General features: G+C 42.0%; 1 protein-coding gene across 1 annotated transcript in view; it reads left to right on the forward strand.

Moving 5' to 3' along the window:
* Nucleotides 1–394: 394 nt before the first annotated feature.
* The window catches only part of TMEM178A (transmembrane protein 178A), a 52,642-nt gene continuing 25,227 nt past the window's right edge, over nucleotides 395–27,809 (forward strand). Inside the window, exon 1 of the mRNA XM_032239394.1 lies at nucleotides 395–978. Within this exon, the coding sequence (XP_032095285.1) occupies nucleotides 579–978 (400 nt within the window). The 5' untranslated portion in view covers nucleotides 395–578. The remainder of the gene's footprint in view (nucleotides 979–27,809) is intronic.

The raw sequence follows: 27,809 nt of genomic DNA on the forward strand, positions 1-27,809 counted from the left end.
GGGTGTGCTGAGGGGTAGGTGGAGAGAGGCACCGAGTCCAGAGCCGGGATATAAAGGCACTGGGAGCTGGGGAGCAGAGGAGCAAATGAGTGGGGGAAAGAGCGAGAGGAAGAGTTGGAGAAAAGTCTAGGGAAAGTAGGGACAGGGTTAAGGGGAGACAGGAGGATGAGGGCGGCGAGGAGAGATTAAAAGGGGAAGGGGAGTTGCTGGAGAGGAGGGCGGACTGTTGGATCAGAGGTAGGGAGACGGGCGAGGGGCGAGGGGCGTGCTCGGGGTGGGGGGCGCCGGGGCGAGGAGAGGGAGCTGGGGAAGAGGAGCGGGGGTAGAAAGCGAGAGCGGCGCGGGGGAGGACGCGGAGCCCTGGGGCCCGGCCGGGGGCGGGCGGGCGGTGGGAGGCGAGACCAGGCCGGGGGAGAGGGAGGGAGCCGGGCCGGGTGCGCGGGGCGGGGAGGCCGTGGGAGGGAGGTGGGGGGCAGGTGGGGGGAAGAGGGAGGGAGCGGGCGGAGAGCCGGGGCCAAGTGCATTGTGTCTGGCGGCGGCGCGCGAGCCCACCGGCGGCTGCGGCGGGGCGGGAAGCCATGGAGCCGCGGGCGCTCGTCACGGCGCTCAGCCTCGGCCTCAGCCTGTGCTCCCTGGGGCTGCTCGTCACGGCCATCTTCACCGACCACTGGTACGAGACCGACCCCCGGCGCCACAAGGAGAGCTGCGAGCGCAGCCGCGCGGGCGCCGATCCTCCGGACCAGAAGAACCGCCTGATGCCGCTGTCGCACCTGCCGCTGCGGGACTCGCCCCCGCTGGGGCGCCGGCTGCTCCCGGGCGGCCCCGGGCGCGCTGATCCCGAGTCCTGGCGCTCGCTGCTGGGGCTCGGCGGGCTGGACGCCGAGTGCGGCCGGCCGCTCTTCGCCACCTACTCAGGCCTCTGGAGGAAGTGCTACTTCCTGGGCATCGACCGGGACATCGACACCCTCATCCTGAAAGGTGAGCGGCGGGCACGCCCCGCGTCCCCGGCGCCCGCGCGTGGAGCGCAGCCGGTGGCTTCCCAGGGGCGCGCTGGTCCCCGCGGTCCCCTCCCCGCCGCGGCCCCGCGTCCCCGCGCCCCCGCGCCCCGGTGCATTCTGGCATCCTTGCCGCCGCCTCCGGTCTCTATCCTTTCCCTTTCTTTCCCCGCTGCCTCCCTTCTTCTCACTCTCCTTGACTCTCTTCCTTCGTCCTCATCCTGCGCGTCCTTTCCAGTCCGTGCCGCTCCCGCAGCCTCTGTCTCCTCCTTTCCTGCCTTCGCCTCCCTTTCCCCGGTTCTTTCGCTCTCCCCCGTCCTTCTCCGCCTTTGTACACCTGCCTGACATGTGTGTCTTTTCTTGACGCTGCTCCCTGTAAGGGGGACTAACCGTCAAAGACTCGACTTTTTCCAGCCGGGATCCTTCCCTCAAGTTGTGCTTCCCTTTTGGAAATACCGTTTGGAAGAAAAGTGGTGCCAACCTCCGAAGAGGGGGAAGGGGCTTTCCCTGTGTTGTGTGGATGCTGGTGTCCGATGGAACTGATGTGGTCTGGAGGGCTGATGGGCAGCTAACGAGGCCCTGGAACCTTCCCCCACACCCCTGAAGTGCAGGGTGTGTGTGGATTAGACTTCAGAGACCAATCATTGGCTGGTGGAGGCTGCCCAAAGCAGATAGTACACCTGCTTTCCAGCCTTCCTGCGGACCCCATACCCCCACCTTCCTCGCTGTCCAGGCACTTGGTGGCAGCTGAGGAGAGAAAATGTTCTAGCCCTTGAAACTAGAGCTTTTCATCACTCTGTCTTCCTTGTGTGGTGCCTTGCCGGGTTGTTTCTGTTGTTTTTTTGTTTGGCACTGAGTTGTAGAGCATCAGTTTTTTCTTCTGAGATCTGTGCAACACCTGGCTGCTGCTAATGGAATCAGACAGTTAGAATTTTTATTTTTATTTTTTGGTAATCCCATTCATGTAAAAATATTCAGTGTGACAATTTGTGAAGCTTCCTTTAACTTAGAACTTGACTCAGTATATATATATTTTTCTCTGAGATAAAAAAAAATCAACATCTCTTCTCTTGGACTCATGATGTCAAAAAAAAGTCCCAAATCAGTACATTTTAATATTTAGTAGCCATTCAGGAAAACAAATTGACAGATTTGTGTTGAGTTACAGCCTGCAATGGAATGACATAGAAAAGAGGGGGTTAATAATGTGTTGGCCTTCAGAGTCTTGCTAGTTGGTGGATTCTTCATTCCTCAAATGTGTCAACTTCCTCCTTCCCATGGCTAGCTCAGCTGGGGGCTGCCATCCGAAATCTGTCTGCCTGTGGAAGGACTCCAGCACTTTGGGGGGAATCGGATACAGTAAAATCTTCCTTTGGGAAGTGCACCATTTTCTTTTTTCTCCTAACTTGCATCCAAATCTGATTTCTCCTCAGGAGGATGCTGCATAATTAATTCTGATGGTAGCATAGTACATGAACAAACTGTAAAAGCTGAATTTGGAGGCTCAGCCATGGAGTGCTCATTTAGGCAAGGCAATTTTGAAAGCTAAGCAGTGTAGTCTTTGGAAATGACAAAACTGCATTTGCTTACACTCTTTCTGTGCTTAGAGTATTTGATTGCATGTAAATTGGATATAGAGCAATGCCTGAAACAGCAGGGCAGAGTCCAACCTGCAGTAGAAGAGGGACCCCGACAGGATATTGCACACCACCTCTGGAAATGCCCTCGCTAGCTGAGGTGCCAGTTCCTGGGCAGTCTAGGGTCAAATAATCATAGAGGTGGAAAGACTTTGGAGGCCATTGAAGTTGAACCTCTATTGTTTGTTCCAACTCCTTTCTACAATCTTTCTACAATCTAGCCCAGTGCTTCCATAAGACAGAACTCATATGTTCGTTAAAAAAACCTAGACTTTTCCAGTCACGAATGCCTATTTTTAGATGAAAACAATCTCAGATTTATAATATTGATGGTGTTTAGCTAGTCTTTTGTGTAGAACATCGAAGAGAGTTCTCGGTTGTAAGCAGAAGATATGGGCACCATTGCTGGCCCTGCTGTTAAACTGCAGTGTGTTCTCCAAGTATCCAGGCCTCCTTTGCCTTCAGTTTCCTTGTCTGGAGCATTAGGAGGGATGACTATTCTTTAGAGAATTTTCTAGTTCGCATATCTGTCATTGTGTTAATTAATAACAATGTAAATTTAGCTTCTTGCAAAGTTAATGAGCTGACACTATTAAGAAACGTGGAGTTTAGAGGAAAGAACAGGCATTGGTACATTATAGGATCTTAATTTGTTGTTTGGGAGATGTCCAGAAATGCCTTGCAACATTGCTACTAACCAACCTTGGACTGGTTACATAACTCTTCTAGATCTCAGTTTCATCATCTGTGAAATGTATGGGTGACACGAACAGCTTTAAAATTCTGAGTCTATGAATAATTTGAGAAAAGAAAATGTAACCAACATTTTCCTGTCTCAAAGATGATTTTGGCACCCATATTAGGCAAACATTATCACCTTTGTTTTGGCATCTGTCATTCGTGGCTGTGGTATGAATTTCGTAAATGAGCCATTTATAAAACTAGAGATTAACACTATATCTAATTAAAAATTGTGAGTAACCAGAGTCCCAAGTTCTATTCTTTCTTCTGTGAGTTACCTTATCAGTCTTAGCATCGTTTAGAAATTTTAATTGAGGAAGTGAAGAAAAGTTTATTCTGATGAAGAGTGGAGAGGGGTGGAAAAAGGGCTCAAGAACTGCCTAGCATCTTTAGTGAGCTTCTGAGAGGGAAAGGTGCCAGTCTTTTCTCCTGTGGACCTAGAGGGCAAAGCTAGGAGTTAAATGAGAAGTGCAGGGAAGAAAATGTAGAGTTGATAATATGGAAAACATTCTCACAGTAGGAATTATTTGCATTTCCTATTATTGGAGGCAAGACAAGAGAGATGTATTTCTGAGAGATGTACAGGAGATAGAAACATGCAATGTGAGCAAAAAGAGATTAATTTAGAAATATGCACAGACTCTATAGTATTAGTCTAAGAGAAATCACAGCAGCTAGAAAAGCATTTATCTCAGTGGGACAAATATTTGGGAGAATCATCAAATTCTTGTTTTCACATACTCATTATATTTCTAGCTCACTTCTATCTAGCCCAGACTCTGGAATGGTCTAGGCTTGACCTTCAACCAGAACCTTCAGTAAGAATGGAGGTAGTGTTATTGATAAGCTCATGAAGAATCAAGACTAGAACCCTATGCTATTCTACCAAATTGAGAGATGAAACAAAATACTTGCCAGCATAGTTTGAACATAGTTGCTTTTCTAGCAGCAAGTTCTCTTATCAGCACTATATTGACCAATTCACACTTCACTATCTTGTTCACTGGGATAACATGAGAACCTATCAAATGCTTTAGATATATTATATTCATATTGTATTTCCATATTTACTGTCCAATTCTGTAAATGCCCATTAGAAGCCCATTATGTGCAAGGTAATGCAAGAAGATTTTAGCTAAACACGTGGGGGTTCTTTTGTGTTTGAGCTGGTCAGTTGACTCTAAATTAGTCTTCCATATATGCCCTTCTTGCAGCACTGGCTAAAGACTTTTGATGCCAAGGAAGCTTTACTGGTCCAAATAAGGACTGACTCAGAAAAGTATGCAAATGAAATCAGCTTTCATCCAGCGACTTGAGTGCTGAAATAGTTGAACAAAATGGACTTAAAGCGTAGGGCTTCAGGTATCTCTGTGCCACTGGGAATGTGGGGGGTTAGAAAGAGGTCTTTAGGTGTAAAAATCTTTAAAGCAAGTGCGTGTGTCATGGATTATATAAGGATGCCAGGAAATGACAAGGGACCAAAAGATAAGTTCTTCCTTCATTCATCCATTTATTCACTCAACAGACAGATATTGGAGTGTTGGTTATTGTACCAGGTATAGAAGATACAGGAGTGAATGAAGTGGATAAAAATCCCTGCCTTCAATGAGTTTATTTCAAGTAGTGGGGTTTGTATTTTCTAGTGGATTATGTTATAACTACTCTTAGTAGGTCATAGGAAGATTACCTGACCAGGGTGGGAGACTACTTTGGGATGACTGATAGTACCAGTGGGTAAATGACAGAAAATACAATGCAGAGTGATCGAGTGCAGCATCCTTTGGGGGACTCCTAGCTGTTTTCTCCCAAGTGCAGTATGTATGTTTCAACTACTGGATGAACAGGAAGACAGGACAGATGGAAGGCGACTCAGTTGAAAATATTATGTAATGCTTCTTTCAGTTCTTGAAAACACTGACTTTAATAAACATTGATGTGACTTGCAAATACATTATGTAGAACTTTGGAGAAATCAATTTTGAATAGAAATCAGAGTCATAGAAATGACATTAGAAGTTCAACTGTTCACACTAGCCTTAACTTTAACTTTTTAAGGAAATATTTTCATTAAAACCAATTAACATGATTTTTCAAATATATATACTTTATGCAAGTAAATGAAATTCTAATATTACATATTATCTGCAATACAAATAGAAAATTAATGTGTTTTTTCATAAAATTAAAAATGATAGGATTTTAGAAATGTGAAGATTATAAGTCTGTATGCACAATGTTGACCTTTATAAATCATTTGGGTTTGAATTCTTGAAATTTGAAATAGAAGATGTTTTTGTGGTTGCAGAAGCATTTTTCCTCTAATGAGATAAAAGGATATCAAAGACAGTGGGATGTAAATACTTTGTCATTTTGTTCTCTGTAAGAAAAGGAAAGTAAGAGATTTTGTAGGAATTCATTGGGTCTGCTTTTCACTCTGCTAATGATTTATCTGCTTCTCCTGTTGCTTATTTCCCACGAAATTAATAGTCTGTACAGGACCCACCAAGTTCTACCTGACGCAGAAATAGATTGATGATTTTCTTCTGCTCATTTGTGGACCAAAGTATAATTTGTGTTAGAATTATCTTCCAAGATCAGATATACCTAGGGAAGCTGAGAAGCCAGCACTGTTTCTTCTCCTTGATCCAGTGGTTCACAGGTTGTTCATGGACCTTCTCTTGGGCTAAAAGATGCTGCTGGCCAAAGGGATTCCTTAGTTTTAGGGGTTCTGGGGGTATGATATGACTTTTTCTTTCCCTCTTCTCAAGGCAAGTGGTCTCTGAAATTCTTTTGACCATCACTCTATGTGATTTATGTTTATTCATTTTTGAATTACGTGCGTGGACTGTACTCACACATACATTATAAAACGAGCAAAAGAAAATTTTGAGGGATGTGGTAATAAATAGATATAAATGGAAGTTCAACTATTTTCATGCCACCATCCAAAGAATTTCATGTGTACCTCTGCCACGTACACCCCACTCTCGAGACTGTTTCTGTCACTGCTCAGAGCCAAGTCTCTCATCTGAGCAGAGGAGGAGGGATTTTTCCAATCACAGCTGAAATTCATGATGGGTATCCCAGTGCACTGTTATATCACACACATTTATCTTGCACAGGGGAGAGAAGAAGATGCATTTTATTTCTGTATCAATTCTGACATTAGGCACAGTATTAAATGAGCCCTTTTTGATTAAACAACTGCTAGCTTATACTACACAACTCTTAATGACTAGATTTGTAGTTTTAGCTTGTTCTACAGTGTGCTGAGGCTGAGCATACCCAAGTGTGATATTCAATGTTTCAATACATTCTATTGCTAACAATCATGAAGGTTACCTTGAATAGAAATTAAATTCTTGCTACTCTGCAATCAAAAGAAGATACTTGCTTCCATTCGTACCATCTGCACACAGGAATTGTCTTTTTAGAGTAATTTATAAACACAAAAGTGAATGGTGCTTTAAGTGGTTTGTGATCAAAATTGCCAGAATCAACGACATTTTCATTCACTATGTTTCATGGATGATGTTTAGCAATGGCCTTGAGGGGAAAAAAGGAAGAGTTTGCTATGTCATAGAAAGTTCACATCCAATTATACCCGAGTTGCTGTGGTTTTTCTCTTTAGCTACTGATTTTTCTTCTTCAGATAGGTAAAAGAGCCCTCAAACCCCATCAGGCAGACTGCTCATAATTATAATTGCAAGTGTTCTTTTCTGATTTTTTATTTTTTCAAACAGGGTCTTGTTCTGTCTGTCACCCAGGCGAGAGCTCAGTGGCACGATCATAGCTCACTGCAGCTTTGAACTGGGCTCAAGTGATCCTTGCACCTCAGCCTCCTGAGTAGCTGGGCAGGTATTTGCCAGCTACACCTGGTGTACTGAGGCTGTGTGTGCCTCAGGTGTGTGCCAGCATGCCTAACTGATTTTTTTTTAAATTTTTTGTAGAGATGGGGTCTTGCTATGTTTCCCAGGCCAATCTCAAACTCCTGGCCTCAAGAGATACTCTTGCCTTGGCCTCCCAAAATGTTGGGGTTACAGGTGTGAGCCACTGTGTTTCCCTCATTCAGTGAGTGTCCTTGATTGCTATAAAAGATCAGCTTTTGTTGCAGGAGCATCTGGACATTGCATTCCACTGAGGAAATGTCAGTGCTAAGTGTGAAATGCTAGAGAGTGGGCACATTGAAGGAGTTTAGGTGGGTCACAGGGTTTTCCCAACAGTTACCAAGAATGAACTCTGCTTTCATCTCTGTTATACCTGTAGTGCTGTGTACCCCAGATAATCAGATTATAGTCACAGATCATATAACCACAGTTTATCAGAATAGAATCACAGATTATTCACACCAAGCAAACCATGACCTCAGATTGACCATCCCATCATGCCCAGAGCCTACCTTTCTTATGTGTACCTTATCATTCAGGGAAATTCCACTGTCCTTTGATTCTCGATTGTGTCCATATCTGTGGTCCATTTTCTTGTATTATTTTCTGGTTAAAAGAATAAAAATCAGATTTGGTCTGGTCAGCCTCTTCATATCCCATTCCGTCCCAATAGCAGTGATGGGATGGAAGAACAAAAGCTGCAATCAGCGAAAATGGAGAATTGGCAAATAATACAAATAGTCAATGTATCTCCTTTGGTGTGAAACAGGTCAGTATTTGGGGGCAATTCAGATAAGATCATATCTTTAGGTTTAAACAATTTTGTTTTTTCTACGGTTACTTTTTTTTTTTTAAACAACCCACCACACCATTGATAGGGTCTAAAGCTTTGCAAAGCTAACTGTAAAGCTTTTTATCATAATGAAGGGATTTGTAAATAGAAAGTGGAATTTATCTCCTGAAACAGGCAAAATTTATGACAATTAATTTTTACACTCTCATAGTGTTTGCCTGTGGTTAAAAGTGATTGCAGTGATTAATCTGTTTAATTGCAAGTTTTATTCATAACTAAAAGGATGCAACTGAACTTCTTGGAGCATGAGAGAGTCCGCCTCTACCGTCATCATGAAGCTGGCAGCCTTTGTTTGCTTCAGAGTAACGGGAAACTACATGCTGCACTCCATCTTTCTTGTAACTCTGCCAGATAGCTGATTGCAGACCAAACAGTAACGTCATGGGGACACCCATCAGGGAATGCATTAGCAAGTGAACAAAGGGGGACAATGCAAACCATATGTTAGTTTCCGTTATCTTTAATTACTGAGGACACACTGAATTATTTTCTACAACTTGCTGGATGTGCTCTGTGTTCAGACTTTTTAATATTTTGTTCATAGGTAAAAATCAATCAACTCTTTTTTCCCCTAAGAACCTAAAGGATGTAATATGTTCCATTTTGGTTTCACCAAGTTATTTGACATTCTGTAGATAGAGAAGAGACTCCAGAAATGTAAGTAGAAAATTCTGAGTGTACAGATAATTCCAGAAGGCTTAATTGTCTCTTTACAACAGGACACTCAGCTGCACATCCACACCAGTGCTTCCATCTGCCTTATGAGTAAGCACTAACTTGCACTCTTAAACGTCTGTAACGGCAGCACTAGCAGGGCAGGGGCAGTGGTGGGTGGGAGGCTATATTAGACTTGGATCTCTTTTGTCTACATTTCAAGGAATTTTTTTGGTGTGGGGGATATGAACACTTGTTTCACTCAATAATCAGTCAACAAATGTTAAAAAAGAAATGTTTTTTAAAAAATAGGCTGCTTATTGGCCAACATGGCGAAACTCCATCTCTACTAAAAGTACAAAAATTAGCTGGGCGAGATGGTGAGTGCCTGTAACCCCAGCTACTCCTGAGGCTGGAGAATCGCTTGAACCAGGGAAGCAGAGGTTGCAGTGAGCCAAGGTTGCTCCATTGCTCTCTAGCCTGCGTGACAAGGAAAACTCTACCTAAAAAAAAAAAAAAAATAAGCCGGGCGCGGTGGCTCACGCCTGTAATCCCAGCACTTTGGGAGGCCGAGGCGGGTGGATCACAAGGTCAAAAGTTCGAGACCATCCTGGTCAACACGGTGAAACCCCGTCTCTACTAAAACTACAAAAAATCAACTGGGCATGGTGGCGCGTGCCTGTAATCCCAGCTACTCAGGAGGCTGAGGCAGGAGAATTGCCTGAACCCAGGAGGCGGAGGTTGCAGTGAGCCGAGATCGCGCCATTGCACTCCAGCCTGGGTAACAAGAGCGAAACTCCGTGTCAAACTCTACCTAAAAAAAAAAAAAAAATAGACTGCTTAGTGAAAAACATGGGTGTTAAGTCCTCCAGGTCCCATGGGAATGGGCTTTCCTTAACTACGCCTAGAGCAGTGAGGAAGTGGGTCTAAGTGAGTGGGTGCAGGCTGCTGGTTAACTTGAATTTCAATGCCTTTTTTTAAGTTCTCACAATTTTGAAAACTGCTTACAGTAATATTTGCGATTAGAATTTTAAGTATGCATCCTGTTAAATATTACTCAATGAAGCTATCCTGGATAAACAACATCTATCACCTGTCATATGATTTAAAAATTATGAAACAGATGATCACAGCCATAATTTGACATACCTAGATAAACCGTAGGGTGAGGGGAACAAAACTTACAATGGCCAGTTGGAGCAACTGAACCCATACCAGTTGGAGCTCAGTATCTGCTTTATGCCACTGATACTTAAGAATCATTTATTCCAGGTGATCTAATCCTTAGCATCTAACACATTGTAGGAAAACTTCGCTTGGTGTTCAGACAATGGAAGTTTGGTTGAAGGAAGCTACACAGAGATAGGCTGATTGAAAGAGTGGCGGGAAAAGCAATAGTGACTGCCAACATGAATGGCTCTTAAAAATACTGTCTTTTTCTAAAATACTTGCACAGGCATGTTTATAGCAGCACAATTCACAATTGCAATTGGGTTGGTGGAACCAAGCCAACAAATGCCTATCAATCAAAGAGTGCATAAAGAAACTGTGAGATATATATATATATATATATATATATATATATATATATATGATAGAATACTACTCAGCCATAAAAAGGAATGAATTAAGAGCATTTGCAGCGACCTGGATGAGACTAGAAACTATTATTCTAAGCGAAGTAACTCAGGAATGAAAAACCAAACATCGAACGTTCTCACTGATACGTGGGGGCTAAGCTTTGAGGACACAAAGGCATAAGAATGACACAATGGATTGTGGGGACTTGGGGGTAAGAGTGGGAAGGGGACAAGGGATAAAAGATGACAAATAGGGTGCAGTGTATACTGCTCGGGTGATGGGTGAACCAAAATCTCACAAATCACCGCTAAAGGACTTACTCACATAGCCAAATACCACCTGTATCCCAATAACTTATGAAAAAATAAAATAATAAAAATTAAAATTTGTCTTTTTCTTCAGGTGTTTGAAACAAACAAAAAAGACACAAAGAAACTGTTTACTATACAGCAGTAAAAGATAAAATCCAGCTAGAGGATGTCTGCTAAAGAAGCATCAAAGTCTTAGATTTCTTTTTTTTTCTCTTTTCTCAAGGGTTACCTTTTCTTTCTGAAATTCAAGTAGGTAGGAGGAAAATAAGCACATGTAGAAAAAAAAATTATCATAGAGTTGAAAGGAATTTCAAGCAATGATTCTAACCTGATTTTGATACTATATTGCAGGTGATAGGTGATTTGCACTTGGGCTATAAACTCCTGTCAATTACCCGCAAAGCCTAGCATACCAGCTCTAACTGCCCTCATTTCTCTCTGAAACCGCATTATCAGGATGCCTGTGAGCAAGGGGGATGCTATTATCAGCATAATCTCAAATGGGTTTTAATTTATAAGACAGAATATATTGCTTGGAAGGAGCAGGCCCTTTGATTTTTGTTTAGAAGATGTAGGGATGGGGGCCTTATCCAGATTGTGCATTTTGAAGTGTCGAGGGTATATGGAGAGCTGATGGATATTGTGGGCATGGAAGCTTCAGTCCCCCAAAGTCATCTCTAGGCACCACTGCTGATTTGGAAAATTGGCAGCTGTATAAATAACTTATTACCTGTTCAGTCTTCTGGACAGGTCCCAACATACCTGATTTGGGAAAGTTAAAAAATAATGACAGGAGAAATTATAAAAGGGTACAGTTTTGTATGCCCTACAAACGTGGCAGTTACTGAAATAAATAGATCTGTGAGCCACTGAGAGGCGTGAAAGAGTGGTTCCCTTTTCACTTAACCACTGATACAGATGATTCTGCAATAATATTTTGATTATGACGTGGGAGAAATTGATTGCTTCTTACTAATAGGCCCCAGATTGTAATTTTTGAAATTTGTGGCATGGGTGTTTTTTAGAGCATGTTTTTATTTCTGCGTCATCACACAGTTCTTGCTTTCACATTCTTCTGACTGTATTTACAGGTTCAAATGCCAGACCTATTTTTTTTTCCTGGTCAGGTATTCTTCCATATATGTAGTTTCCTGGAGTTGTTATTTATTTCTTAAAAACAATTTTCTTTTTTAGAGACAAGGTTTCACTCTGTTGCCCAGACTGGAGTGCAGTGGTATGATCATAGTTCTCTGTAGCCCCAAACTCCTGGGCTCAAGTGATCAGCCCACCTCATCTTCTCGAGTAGCTAGGATTACAGGCATCCTCTATCATGCCTAGCTAATTTTCATTTTACATTTTTTTTGTAGAAACAGGGTCTTGCTTTGTTGACCAAGTTGGTGTCAAACTCCTGGCCTCAAGTGATCCTCCCACCTCGGCCTCCCAGTGTTGGGATTACAGTTATTTCTAAAAAGGTCAGATACAGCAGTATTTCTCATGAGATATGAAACATAATTTGGGTTGTGGGTATAATTTAAAAATATGTAGTTGATAAAGTGCTTGATAAACATTTATCTACTGACTTGGATGGGCCTTTAAGTGCCAAATAACAGAATACCCAAGTAAAAATTGCTTAGCCTACAAGGAAAATTTATTATCTTGCATTAACAGGAAGTCTGGAGAAAGCCTGCATCTGGCTAGTTAATTAAAGAGATTCAAGGCTTTTGGGCTTTAGCAGACCCAAGGTAGTCAATTTTACCTTGAGCCATGTCTCTACCGGGTCACAGCAGGTCTGTGACTTGCTAGTAGTGAGTTCTGTGAGTGAGCTAGGAAAGAGAAGATGCCAGACCCCCTTTTCTGATCTCTTCTTTTACAATAAATGTGATTTCCCAGAAGTCCAGCAGACTTCCCACAGGTCTCATTGGCCAGAATTATGTCACATGACCATTCTTAAAGAAATCCCTGGCAAGTGGAATGGACCATTATTTTCTTAGACCAATCAAGCTTCAGCCCCTGGGGCTGGAGAAGGGCCCAGTCTCCCCAGGAAGCACTTGGCTGCCTGACACCTGAACAAAATCTGGCTTTGGTTAGCCGAGGAAGAGGGGCTCCAGAGAGCCACACAGCCATAGAAGCCAAAGCAGCAGGGATGTTCAGGTGGCAGCCCCATCCTGCCAATGGCCATTCCATAGCAAGAGAAGACTGAGGAGAACTCAGATTTCCTCCCAGCTTTTCTAGATAGAGCACTTTCTCCACATACTGCCGTAACAGGCACATGGAAGTGGCCTGAAGGCCCTGTGCGTTTCCTTTTGAAGAGCTGTTGAAGTCTCTTTACTCTCTAAAGACCCAGAGGTTGCATGGTTGGTTCTAAGGAGGCTTATTTGTAATTGCACTTTAAAAATGGAATGTAAAATGTTCAAAATTGTGCCGATTAGGGGATATCATTGTACTCTAAGATCAGAAGGTGCAGTTGCTACACATCGGATACTTAGTCTGGTGCTTCAGTGCTCCTAGATGCACAACCTTTGTCCTCGCGCTCCTCCCCATCCCCCCACCCCTGGATGTTCAGTGTCTCTCAAGAAGAGCTTCATGGAGCATTTTTCTGAGCATCTCCCTTCACCCCCACTCCTCAAGCCAGGTTCATTTATAGAATCTGTTCAAGTTAGGCTATGACTTGTTTTAACTTCTTGATTTCTTGGAGGAAAACAACAACAACATGTATCATTTCTATTCTCTGACTGGCAACTGAGTGACCATCGTTACAACTTTTCAGTGCATCTATAAATATAACAACTTTGAGCAAGAAAATTAGCAAATCACTCCTTGCTATTGTTAGTGTCCTGGTGTGTTGTTAGTGGCACATGTTCAAAATTAGAAAGCAACCAATCCTAATTTGAAGAAAAGCCACTTAACTCATGTCTGTATTGGGCTTTCATAATCCTTGAAATTTCTGTGAAGAATCATCCACTTTTGAAATGACAAGCTGGAAGACCTGCAGAAGAAGCAGTTGTTTAGCAACGTACGTTTCTGTGTCTGGAGGAGTGGGATGGAGGGAGAATATTGGAAGATGGACCCTGGTTATCTCAGCAGGAATGTTCAAGTCAAAACCCTTCCAGCAAACCCTTCCAGGAGCCTTTCTTGTGCTAGGCTCCTCTTGGAACTCTCATTCAATACCGAGAGACCTATTTATTACAGCTTGATGCTTCCTCAGAGCAGGAATTATGAAGCAAGAAAACAATCTGAACTGTTACAGATGGGCTGAGCTAGCAGGATTTTAGCACAGAAGCCTTAGAAGATGGTGTAAAGCCACAAGGTATGTGGGTGGGCATATATTTGGACCACCATATTGCATGCCAACTTGTAGGTTCGACAAGGAAAAAAAAAAAAAGCAAGCAAGCAGGCAGGAGAGAAAGGAAAGGAGATAGGAAGCCCAAGAAGGAAGGCAGGAAGGAACAGATGAGCAACTATTTGGTGGATCTTTGGGGAACCATCTCTATAGATCTTGTTTCCTTAAATATCCATTAGGTACATTTAACTTTCTAAAATACAATCTTATGTCTTTCCTTTAATTAAACATATCTGATGGGTTCCTCAATAAATTAAACATAGAAGAACCAAATATCCCAGCAATTCCACTAGTGGGTATATACTCCCCAAAGTTGAAATCAGATACTCAGACAAAAACACTCTACGTAAATGTTCACAACAGGACATTTGCAATAGCCAAAATTTGGAAACAATCCAAATGTCCATCAACTGATGAATAAAGAAAATGTGGTATGTCCATACAATGGAACATTATTCAGCCATAAAAAGGAATGAAATACTGATACATGCTACAACATGGATGGACTTCAAAAACACTATGCTCAGCGAAAGAAGCTGGACACCAAGGCCCATGAGTTATATAATTCCATTTATGAAATATCCGGATTAGGCAAACCCACAGAGACAGAAAACAGGGAGGGAATAATAGGGAGTGACTGCTTGATGGGCAAGTGATTTTCTTTGGGGCTTGTGAAAATATTCTGGAAAGAGATATTGGGAGTTACTGCACAATGTACTAAATGTCACTGAATTGTACACTTTAGTTAAGATGTAAACAAAACCCCCCCAAATCTCTGATAATTTCCCACTGCCCACAGCTATAAGTCTGAATTTAGCAGGTCGTAAGCTTTTACCATGTGCCTCCAGCTACTTCTGCATGAAGTCTAGGATCAAGTTACACGAGACCATTTGCTAGTCCTTCAATACACATGCAGTTTCGTATCTCTGTGTCACTGTGCATACTGCTTCCTCTGCCTAAGACCATCCTCTCTTGTCCATCTGGACAGCATCTACTCTTCCTTAAAGCTTAGTGATATTCTCATTTCCTCTCTAGCTTTCCTTACCTCTGTCCTCAGCCCCTCTTTTGTTCCCTGCAGAATCAATTGCTATATTAACTGGGATGCCATTGTGTTTTATAAATACCTTTATGATAGCACTTTCTACATTGTACTGTATGGTTTCCTTGTTAATTTTACATCCTACCTTAATGTCAGGGATGGATACCATCCAGGTTAGCACTGGGCACATGGGAATCTTCCACAGAATGGTTGTTGACAAATTTGCCTGAGATTGATTCAAATCACAGTCATATCTGACCCACTCTCTTCTCACCCGCTTCGTTTTTTTTTCTTGTTGTTTAATTCAAGGACAGGAGAAGTGAAAATCATTCTCAGTTTTCAAAGACTAAGGCACTAATTAATCCAAAGAAGATAAGGTACTTGGTGTTAAAAAAAATGTAGTAATAGTTATAGATGGGTAAAATGCCAACATTTATTGTATGCTTTTATTTTTGAAGTATTCAAAACAAAATCAGTGTATAACAAAGTGCATCTTTATGGAGATTTTCCTCATAAAATGTTCATCATCCTTAATGGAAGGATTATATCATTATGTAGATTTTCTTGTCTCTTTGCTTATCTCCACAGGAAGTCACTGTCTTCAAGAAACTCTTCCTTTATCTTTGTTCTCTTACAGGACTTAGTAGGGCGTTTTTCAGAAGACAGGAACTCAATATATCGGTCATGCTTTGCCAGGTTCATTCTATGTATGTCCTTTTACTGTTTTGGTTTATTAAATATTCTTTTTCCAGTAAAACAGTTGCAACTCCAGTTACATTCTTCCCTTGATCAGAAAGCAGAATAGCTGAAATGAGTTGCTGCAAGAAAGATTCTTGGTTGCTGTCCTTTATCAGGCTCTTCACTGAATCATTCTGCTGCTGTGTCAGACTTGCTACTAGGGAGGTTTCTGTGTGCTGAAAAAAGCCTGGAGAATCACGTGGGGTGTGAGGGTGCTCTTCAGGCTCTTCAAGCAGAGGTGGCTCTTCCAGAGACCCGTGGTTTTACTGGCATTCTGAAGCGATCTTCCTCCTAACAAGTTTATTTTGCAGTTTATTGAGGTGACAGGAGACTGGAGATTTGGGGCATGTTCTTCACTCTGCTCTTAACTAGCTATGTGACCTTGGGCAAGTGACCTTACCTCTTCAGATCTCAATTTTCTCCTATGTAAATACGGAGGTTGGATTAGTGTAACCTGTTTGGTCTCTTGTAGCTTTAACCAGCTGTAATTATAAGATGCCTAGAAAACAGCAGCTTCATTAACTCTGCAAAGTGTCAGGATGGGAAAAGGTCAGTTCTCTCTAGAGTGGGTAAGCATTAGGACAGCCCAAGTTTAAAGGCCTTTTTCTGTTTTCAAATTGTTCACTCACAGAGCTTTTCTTTGCTGTTTTGAATGTGACATGCTTTCTTACTGCTAATTTTCTTTTTTATTTCCTGAGGGATTCAAAGGAGAAAGTGGAACTTTTCTATTATTCCAGGCATTCTGTTCTGTTGGAGCAACATTTACCATTTGGTTAGAAGGACTCAAATGTACAATTTTTTTCTTAGATGATTTCGTAGGAGAAATTAGTAATATCTGATGTCAGAAACTGGAATTAGAGTTCATAGTAGAGAATGCAAAAGTGGTATACCCTTTAGAAAATTGCATAGTATAATTTAAATATTTCCTTAATTGCCCATTTCAAATTTCTCTGAAGAAGTTTTAAAAAGATTTTGATGAAAGAAAAAAAAATCATGCTTTTTTTGTTGCAAAAGGAAAAACATTCTGGGTTTATTCGTTCTTTGTTTCATGAGAGTATTTAATACTCATAATTTATGTGAAGGCAAAGAGAAGTCTATCATTGTGCTTCATTTTGTTCAAAAGTTTTTGATAGGTGCTTTCTGAATTTAATAATTCTCTGTGTTAAGTATCTGGAAGCTATATTTGATCACTTTAATTTGTATTATGAATCTTGATTATTCATTTCAGTTTCTTCCTTTTTTCCTTGAATGATATTTCTAGGTAACTATCCACATATTGTAATTGGCATAATAGTTAATTTCATTCAAAGTCCTATTCAAGAAATCTGAACATGACATGACTCTCTGTGACCCCAAATTTCCTCCTTTATGCTGATGAAAGGTCATATCTAGGTAAACCTGTTTAGTCATATATGGCAGTGATTATAACGGCAGATCTGCTGCTCAATCTCTGATGCTTGATAGGACATGTTTTTACTTAAATCCTTCCACACAAAACAGACATTCGGTAGACATGCCATGGGGTCAGGCCGGCTCTTCCTGAGAGAGCCACAGTGTGACTTCCAGAAGACAGAATGTATATGATCTAAGGTATTGAGCTACCGCCTCATGTTTGCCCTGTCCTAAGCAATTTTGGCCGTTTGGAAGACTTAAAAGATTATCTAAGAGGAGAAAAATGAAACTGTTCAATATAGGTTAATAAAACTACTGGCCAGTGATGGGAAAGAGGGAGAGAGACACCTCCGTGGAAGAGAGTCATCACATATTGGTCTTCACTTTGGTGTCTTGATTTGAAAATATGTTTCTAGATTTTTTTTTTTATTCTGTTGAGAGCTTTGTTTGTTTGTTTCATTCTAATAGTCACACTAGGGAAGAGTCTTACAAAATCCATGGGAGATTGTGAACTAGAAAACCGAAATTACTCTGTAGTAGCCAGATGATAAGTGCATTAGTCATGGAATAAAAGAAAAAGCACCTTAAGTGTACACAGCAGCTTTCTCTCACATAACTCAGAGCAGTTTTTACGAAGAGAGGAAGGAGCCATGTTTCCCGACTAAGCATGTCTGATCAGGAGAATAGCATTGGAACTGCTGTAGTTATCAGTTGTCTGCAGTGGGGAGGGTGTTCAGGTGCTATGGTGGGGGAGGATTAGGAACCCTCAGAACCAGAAGCTGAAGGCCTGGCCTGGCTCCTCCTGCTCCCTGTGGGACTTTGGCAACTCATTTAAACTTGCGTGGACTTCAGTTTCTCATTTTAAAAGTGAAGGGTCAGACTTCATGCTTTCTTTTCTTTTTTTATTACCTTATTGTTACATTTTATGATTTATTTGGAGCATCAGGAAGTACAGAATGAGTTTTCCAAAGAGCTAAAACCTACCTTTCTGTGCATCAAAACTTGTATTTATCTAACTGGATGAATATATTTATTCAGTGCATTATGCACAGCACATGTCTGCCTTCTGAAACAGAGCACTAATTTTAACTTTTGCGTAATGACTCAAGGTCATCAATATGAACTATGATGTAATGCCTAGGTTCCCTTAGGGGATACAGAGGTTTGTAGAATTATTTGCCATAAAACTAAATGATGTAGTTTACTATTTTTTTAAAGACTGTGCTTGTTTTGATTTTTAAAAAATGATTATTGCTTTGCTAAATATCATTTCCTTCTGCTTCTGTTACCTGCCTCTAGCTGTCCCTTTGAATATTCCACTTTGCTGCTTCTGCTGGCCCAGGAACAGGGGGCCATAAATGAAGCAAGTAGATATTAGGTCTGAAATTAGGGCAAATAGTTCCTAGGTGAGGTTTCAGGAGGTACTTCTGCTAATGAGGACTTTGGGAAGACTTAATTGCCACTGCCTGGGGCCTCTGAGTTATTTTTCTGTGTTCTAATGAGTGACCCTTAATAAGTACCGTTATCAAGGTATATGGCATTTACTATTTAGAGGATGATGTAAATTTTGTGGCTATCTTTCCTAGAGGGGAAAATGAGGATGAAAGCAGGGCAAGAATTACATAGCCAACGGACCGCAAGAGGGTTCAGAAATATAAAGGGTCACAGGGTCCGTGAGAGTGTCCAGATGACTGACAGGTATGGGCAGATCTCATTTGTGGGGCATCCCACACAATTCTCCTGTTCACAGCCTGGGCCTGCCAGCCAGTGTCTAACATGACAGCCCGTTACCACCTCCGTAAGATAAAGCAGATACAGGGGGATGGTCGTGGCAAGGGTTGAATTAGGACTCATGGATGCAGAACTTCTGTTTAATTGTTATTCTATTGATCTTCAGGACTACCTGCAGTAGATTAAGAAAATTTAATTTGGCTATTCATTTTCTGTGTATTTACAGGCAAATGCTACTTTATTAGCTTGCAAAATGCGGTATCATCCATTTCAGCATTAATCTGGACACTGACTGATTTACACTTGTTTAATCTGCAAGCCTGGCAATTTTGGGAAGCCTCCTACCTCCTCCATTGTCCCTTCCCATAGTCTCACCTCACCCATCCAGCAAAGCCAACAATGTTATTTTAGGCTGTGGAAGCCATGTTAAAAATACCACTGGGTTTCTCTAAGCTTTCCTGAAGTTTTAAAAGAATAAATAAAAATAAGGCCAATTTCACACGGGGCTCTCCTTTGCTGCATTTTCTGGGCACCCACGGAAGAGAAGTAACATGACCTGCAATCAGATCTGGTGCTGTTTCAGGACACAGCTTCCCTGTCCAGGAGGTGGACAGGAGCTTATCCTGGGCAGGATAGAGCCTGAAGCATCTAATATCTGCAGCCGTAATTTCACTTAGCACTGTGTTTTTTTTTAGTTGCTGAGAGTGATGGGGAAGTGTGGGAAAGAGCCATGAGGTGATCAGCAATTAGAGAAATAGGGCTGTCTGCCACCTATTTCAGCACTGGAGTTCAGTATGCCACAATCGTGTACCACTTGGATTAGCTTTTTCCTTCCTTTTAACACAATCAGTATGGATGAAGATGGGCACAGCATGGAAGCAACTTCTGCTTTCTTCCCTTCTAATATCGGCCCCCTCCTGACTTCTAGAAAAATACTGATGTACTTGAGATCAGGCTTCTGGAATTACAGTTTCTGTAGCAGTGGCTGTAGACTGCCTTATTTATCGAAGGCTTTGGATTGACTTCTTTATTGATTTGGGCTGATAATCATGCAGTCTGTTGGGCTGTTCCTAATTATTTTGGCTATCTTAATTATTGAATTGTGCATGATCTGTTCTGTTCAAGTAACATCTCAGCAAAAATAACTGAACCAGCGGAAAAGTACATGCATCTACCTAGTTCTGATCTGCTTCTGCCTCTAGCCTTTTGTGTCATGTTATATGAATCATTTTGCTTCCCTGTTTTTTATTTTCCCCTCTCTGAATGTAGAATGGTATTTATCTTGTGGCTTAAGATTTAGGGTCGCTAAATATCAGGTGCTATCAAAATGTAAATTATTGCGATCAGTGTGTTAGGGCCATTCATGCTGACTTCATGTAGTTTAAATATTTGTTTTTTTCTGATTATGAACTTTCATATATACACGCTTATTGTGATAAATACAGAAAACTGTAAAGAAGGAAAAAATCATCTCTTATGCTGCCAGTTAGTTATATAAACCTGTTAAAAGATTTGTGTTCATTCAGTCTGTATGCTAATGTATACACAAACCTATTATTTGAGATACTGTGAAATATACTGCTTTCTATCCAGCATTAAGCCAGGAGAATTCTCCACTTTTGATCATTTTTAATATCTGCATAGTATTTTAATGTGTGAATGCAAAGCCACCCATTCCCGTATCTCCTCATATCCCTTTTTTTTACCCAACTGACAGAAACATCTATCTAAAATAAACTTGATCATATCGCCTCCCTGCTTAAGTCTTTCTGCAGCTCCCGATAACTTACTGGATGGAGCCTTGTCGTGTGGAGGAGGGAGCTCTTCCCGCCTGGTCCCTGCCAACCTTTCCTCTTAGCTCTTTATTTCTCATCACTCTCCCTCTCACGCTTTCTGCTCCAGCAATACTGAACCTCCTGTCAGTTCCTAGAAAGGCCCCTGTCCCCTACACCTTCGCTTTTGGTGTTCCTCTGTCTAGAACGGCCATTTTCTCCCCCCAGTGCCACCCACACGTGCCCCTGGACCCAGCTGACTCTGACACAGGAAGGATTCTCCAGCCTCCTCTCACTGGAACCTTTTCCTCTTGGCAGTTTTGTATTGACCTGTTTATATTTCCATCCCTTATATCACTGCCAGACCCTCCAATCTGTTCTTCATGCAGGGAACAGAGTAAAATATTTTTTGCTTGTTTAAAAAAATCAATTCTGTTCATGCTTTTTCCTAGTTTATAATCTTTGGTGACTTTCACTGGGGCTCCCAATAGAGACCAAGTCTCAGCCCGGCCTTCATTCCCTCCACAGCCTAGCTCCCTCCTTCCTTTCTAGCAACATTTTCCATGATGCCCCCTTACCCTCCACAGCGCAGGCCTGCAGGTCTTCCTGTTCAGGAGTGAGCTGCTCTCTCCCCACAAAGCCCCGTGCCTGCTCTTCCTTCTGCCCCAAAAGATCATCTTGCTTCTCTTGGGACTGTCAGCCTTCTTCCTGTTACAGCTCAGGCACCCTGTTCTGTGATTTCAGAACACTTTGTACTTCTCCTTTATGTCAGAGTTGTAATTCGACATCTCTTTGTGCCAGTCTTTCAATAATGCCCCGGTCCTCTTCTAGACTCTACGCGCTGCGAGGGCAAGGCTTTCATTTGTTTTCACTCACTTTATAGGTAGGATTGAACTGGGGGAAAATTGAAGGGTCTAATAGGTGAAGCCCTTCAGTAAATCTGGCTAGATAAGACTAGTTAAGTTAGAGGTGACCGAGTAGGGTATGGCAGGAGGCATGGATTAAAGGTGATCAGTCATAAGAAGTGCCTGGTCTCTTGTACTACTTGGAATTCTGATGAGAAAAATATTAATCCCATTTTACACATTAACTAAGACTCAGAGACTTCCTTTGCTGCAGGTAGAAAGCTAGCTAATGGGTGGTAGGACCATGCTTATTAAGCCAAATTCCAGGATAAGGAGGCTGTGTAGAATGAAGGGCATGCCGGGCTGTCTCTGCGGAAATGACAGCCTCCTGGTCTGCAGTTTGTAGAGCTTGTGTTTGTCTGTGTGCCTCAGGAAGTGTTTTGGCTCATTGTGGGTCTGAAACCAGCCAGGCAGTGAAATGGGGCATCCAGAAGCACGGAGTCCTGAAGCTGATTTCACCCCTGCACACTCGTGCCTTGGTGATTAGTGTGCTCTCTGAGACCTTTTGTATCACCCTACACACATGGGATAGCTGCTGGCCAGGTTGCCAGTCCTCAGAGAGCATTCCACTGAGTCTCCAGGTGCTCAGACTTTGGAAAATTCAGGTACTTCTGAGCCCTGCAGAGAAACAGAGGTGGGCTTTCTCCTCCTAGCCCAGGGCTCTTTAGGTACCCCTCAGGAGTGGCGAGGACTGTGGGATGCCCTAGAATAGTGGCTCTCCAGCCCCAGGCTTGGAGTTCCAAACAAAGGCACAACAGAAGTGTTCTGGTAAAAGGGAATAATCTATAATGGATGTTGCCAGAGAGTTTTAAAAAATGTCTTCAGAATTCTCTTAAATTAGATTTTTCTTTTAATTACCTATTTATCCTTCAGAAACTTGGAACAGCCCCATTTCTTATCAGCATGTTCCTTGTCAATTGCACACAGGCACCAGCTTATGGTGCCGAGGGTGATGCTTAAGTACAAGGGAGCTGGAATGTTTTCCCCTTGGGTTGAGGGGAGTGATGGGAATGCTGATGTGCTACAGCTCTGGGCTGTGGATGGTGGCTGGTGGTAGAGGGGAGAGCCTAGCTGAGCGCATTAGGCAGTAGCACCTGGGGGCACGGTGGTGGGCAGATGGGGGGGCAGAGCTGTGAGTGACACAGAGAGTGGGGGCTGGGTGCTAACCTGATTTTCGTGCTCCTCTAAACTCCTCCTATCCACTTGTTCTTAGCAGTGAATTCCCAACTAGCTGATTTAAGGGATGCTTAGCAAAACTGCGTAATGGCACTTTTCTTTCTTCCAGCCTGGCTGGCTGTGTCCTCGTGCTGCTTGACATAAAATTAGGGCTGGAAACATTTTGTGGGCCTGTTCTGATGAGATGTAGGCTGAAATGTGGCAGAGTATACGTGCGTGTGTGCGTGCGCGTGTGTGTATCATGAGATGCAGTGAGAAGGGTAGTAAGGTACAGGTCTGCACTGTTTGCAGGTTATCTTACCCTCTCCTTGTCCTCCAGCCAGGCAGTCTGTATGTCCTTGTCAGGACTGGATGTGATAAGGATGGGCAGTAAACAGAAAGAGGATCATACCTCCCCTTCATGCTGTCGTCGGAACTGGACCAGATGTCCATTTACATTTCAGTCTCAAGCACCTGATAGTTATTTGGACTGTTTCACCTATGTGGGGTTGGTAGGTACATTCAGGCAGGAGGAAGTATAAGGAATTCATTTTAGAAGGTGCAACTGTGGGGATGGGCCCCCTTTCCCCACTCAGAGAGAGATTTCTATCTGGAGACATCAATTCCACTAGGTCAAGGGGAGGTTTTCCCTTCCCATTCTTACCGGGTATTGAACCCCCAACTCTCACCCCTGATCTGGGGCTCATGCATGTCTAGGGCTCTGAGGTTACAGAGAGGTGGAGTCCCTTCCCCTCATGTCCCCCCTTTCCTGGAGCTTTTTTTCAAATCCTAGTAACTTCTGTGCCCCTTTTCTTGTTTTTTTTCTCAGCCCCAGTCAAATGTTCAGACACCTGAAAACCAAGCAGGGAAAGGAGCTTTTCTGTGCAGAGTTTGATACAGGGGTTTCCTTGAGTCTGTTTCTGCTTCAGGGTGGGTAGAAGGCAGTCTCAAGGTATCAGTGTGAAAGCAAAGGGGATGGAAATGTGCAGATTGATATGATGAAAGCAATGCCATGTGTCAACACAGGTCTGCCTGCTCTGTCCTTGTTCACTTGAAAGAATTAACTGGGCATGATCAGATGTAGTCACAGTGACTCCTTATCTGACAAAGTCTGTTTAGACATCTAAGAACTGGTTTTGAGGTCAGATGCAAATTCAATCCCATCTATGTCACTTGTTAGCTGTGGGACTATAGGCAGATTATTTAACTTCTCTCAGCCTCAGTTTCCTCCTCTGTAAAACAGAGGTAACAATAGAGCCTATCAGATGAGGGAAATGTGAGTAAACTCACAGCACAGAGCCTGGCATATAGTACACTTTTAGAAATTTATTATCAGTCCTGCTTAATTATGTGGCCTTTGGCAGGCCATTTAAGTGCTCTATGCTTTGTTTTCCTTATTTGTAAAAGGGGAAGAATGTCTGCCATAGGTAACTAACCAGGATGTGTCAGAAGACACCTTGAACAAAACATAACATGCTATGAAATCAATAAAAGCAGGATTATCATTTTCCTAGAACTACACTAAAGCACTTCTGGTGGTCTCAAAAGTGTGCTTATCTGGCTGCAGACTTAGGTCCTGATTTAGAGATGCCTGTGGAGCTGTTGGGAACCAGACACATGGGAAATAGTGATAAAAGCTGCTAAAGACAGAGGGTCCTGCCCTGACTGTCACTTCCTGCTGCTGCCACTAATGGCTTTGAGATTTGGCTTCTTCCTACCATGAGGCTCTTGCTGCTGGAAGGTGGTGAGTGCCACCCTCAGCTCTTGTTGGAGCATCTGATTGATAAAGCATCGAATTTGTAGACTTTATTGCCCCTTTCCTTCTTTGACTCTGGCACTTGCCAGGCTGTCTAACTGTAAGAGGATGGGCTGAAAAAGTAAAAGGAAATGCAATTCAGACTTTTCAGTTTTGCTTTATCATTGCTTAACCTTGATTATTGCTTAGAAAAAGTTGAAAATATTGTTCATAATCAGTTCAATATTGTTTTTTGATATTGATCTCAATAATGTATAAAAATTCAGGAATACAGCTCTATCAATTAACAAGCCGGCTATGGAACAGATTCTCTCTTTAGATCTTGAAGTCCAGCTTGAAAGGGGCGCCTAGTTCCCATTTATCTTGATATGTATCTATAACATATCCCATCATAAATCCAGCAGCCCATCTGGTGAAGGGGACATGAGAACATTGTTCATGGTAGCAAATATGTTTAATTTTTTTTTTTCACACTCTGAGCAGAGCTATTGCCCTTGTCTTTATTTTCATAAATTAGCTGTACCAAATGTTACTTTCCTAATCACCATATACAGTAGTAATTAGTCAATTCAGCTTGATCCAGAGTTCATTTTCATAAAGGAAACAAACTTTTGAAAGTGTAGCTAAATATGAAGGATTCTATCAAGACACCTGGAAGGGACCAACAGTGCGTTTTTAAGGATAATTTGCCCTGGAACACTGCCAACCCACACTAAAATGTGCAGCCTTTCCCCAGTAAGTTGCTCTTTTCTGAGTATTTGGGAATTTGCTAAAGCCATCAATGTTTATGAATCATCATGTGGCAAGTTGGAGATCTCTTCCTCCCCTTCTCCCTCCCCATTTCAGAGTTCTAGTTTAGTTTCATTTTGTTAGTTTTTGGGTTTTGTGGCACCATATTCTAGACTCAGATAGTAGGTCTTCTGTCTAAAAGGCATGTGCGAAATAAGTGTTTATTGAATGAATGAGTAAAAGAAAGAGTAAATAAAACGATTGACATTTGAATGCAAAAGATAATGCTTGAAATGGAGACAGAATGGTGGTTTCTAGGAGCTGGAGAGGAGCAAATAAGGAGTTTTTGTTTAATGGGTACAGAGTTTTTATTTTCAAGATGAAAAGAGCTCTGGAACTGGATGGTGGCGATGGGTGCAAACAATGTGTGTGTATTTAGTCCTGTGCCCTTAAAAGTGATTAAGAAACAATGATGTCAGCAGATGAAAGAATAGGAGGTTCCGACCCTCAAAGCCACACAAAAACACTGATTTTGACAATTATCCATGGATGAGAATACCTCTGTGGTAACTCCAGAATCCAGTGGAGAGATTCTAGAACCTCATTTAAGAAAAAAAAAAATCTGAGAATAGATACCTTCAAGAGAGTCATAAGAACAGTTTTACTTTACCTATGTCACTTCTCCCTCGAGGTGGCACAGCTCAATTACAAGAAACACCACTTTGGCCTATGATTTATCCAGTGGGGTAAAGAAAGAGTGTAGTTACTGTCTGATTTGTACAGCCTCACAGGACATTGTCCAAGATGCTCACTTCTGCCTTGCCCCACCGCTAGATCACTAATGGGATTGACATGTTTGAATGGTCCAGGGGAAGCCAGGAGCAGGGAAAAGGGTCAGGAGCTCACAAAAACCATTGCATAGGCCTCATCCTATTAATTGACTGTGGACTCCACCAAGAGGCCTACCCACAAACCCCATGGGATGCCTCACCTTCATGAAGTCATGTGCTCCCGCAACTGGCTATCATGTGCTCCTAGCTATCTGTGTATATATATCAATAGGATGGTGCATATAAGCCTCTGAGATGGTGTGTGCATGCTCTTACAGACAGCATGTGAATATCAACCCCTAGCTCAACTCTGTGGGATGCAGAGAAGGTGAACAAATTTGAGCACCTCAGGACACTGCCCTGGGGAAAATCAAGGGCAGTGCCCTGAAGTGTTGATTAAGTGAAGGCCAGTGCCCTAAAGTGGAATTGAGAGAAGATCAGCAGTACTAAGATGGCCCCCACTGCCTGCAAGAGGGAATGAGAGAAGTGGGGCAGGTGTGTCCATAGATAAGGACTGAGAGACCTTTAAAATCTCTAGCTGGGCTGACTGGTAAAGGTCATTCTCTCCCTGTGTCAGTCAGCAAAGACAGGAGGAGGAGACTGATTCCTCAAATGTGAAAACAATAACAAGCCTTCAAGGAAAATGAAGAATCAAGGAAACTTTACTAAAGGAACAAAACAAAGTTCCTGTAGTTGGCCCCAAAGAGGTGAATATCTATGAATTGTCTGATAGAGAATTCAAAATAATTATCTTAAAGAAGCTCAGTAAACTACAAGATAACAGAGATAATGAAATGAAATCAGGAATACAATACTGAACAAAATGATAAGTTCAGTAGTGATAAAAATCATAAAAAGAACCAAACAGAAATTCTGAAGCTGAAGATACAGCAACTAAACTGAAAATTCGATAGAAAGCCACAACAGCAGACTGAAACAAGAAAATAATCAGTGAACTTGAAAACAGATCAATTGAAGTGATTCAGTAAGAGGGAGAAACATACAAACAAAAGAATGAAAAAGTGAATAATGTATTTGTGACTTATGGGATAGTATCAGACAAAAATCCAGAAGGAGCAAAAAAAGAAGAAAGGGACAGAAAGCTTATTTAAAGAAATAGTGACAGAAAACGTCCTAAATCTGAGGAAGGCAGTGAACATCCAGATCCACAATGCTCAAAGAACCCTTAATAGGCTGAACATTAAGAGATTTTCACTGGGACACATGATAATCAAACTGCTGAAACTCAAAGACAAAGAGAATTTTGAAAGCAGCAAGAGGAAATCAACTCATTACATACTAGGGAATCCTCAAAAGACTGCCAGTGGATTTCTCAGCAGACCCCTGCAGGCCAGAAAAGCATGGGGCAATATATTCAAAATGCTGAAAGAAAAAAGAAACCTGCCAACTAAGAATACTTTTTAGAGTGCCCATTTTTAAAAAAACCAAAAGATAAGTGTTGGCAAGCATATGGAGAAAGGGAGCCATGGTACACTGCTGGTGGGAATGTAAATTGGTACAGCAATTATAGAAAAAATTATAAAACTACCATATGACCTGGAAATCCCGCTTCTGGATATTTATCCAAGAGAATTAAAATCAGGATCTCAAATAAATATCTACATGCACATGTTCTTTGCAGCATTATTCACAGTAGCCAAATATTCACAATAGCCAAGAAGCAACCTAAAGGTCTATCTACAGATGAATAGATAAAGAAAATGTTTTATATATGTATATAATGTGTAATATATATATATATA

Source organism: Sapajus apella, unplaced genomic scaffold, assembly GCF_009761245.1.
Source record: "Sapajus apella isolate SASKATOON/1434 unplaced genomic scaffold, GSC_monkey_1.0 scaffold44, whole genome shotgun sequence".
In the NCBI taxonomy this organism is placed as follows: Eukaryota; Metazoa; Chordata; class Mammalia; order Primates; family Cebidae; genus Sapajus; species Sapajus apella.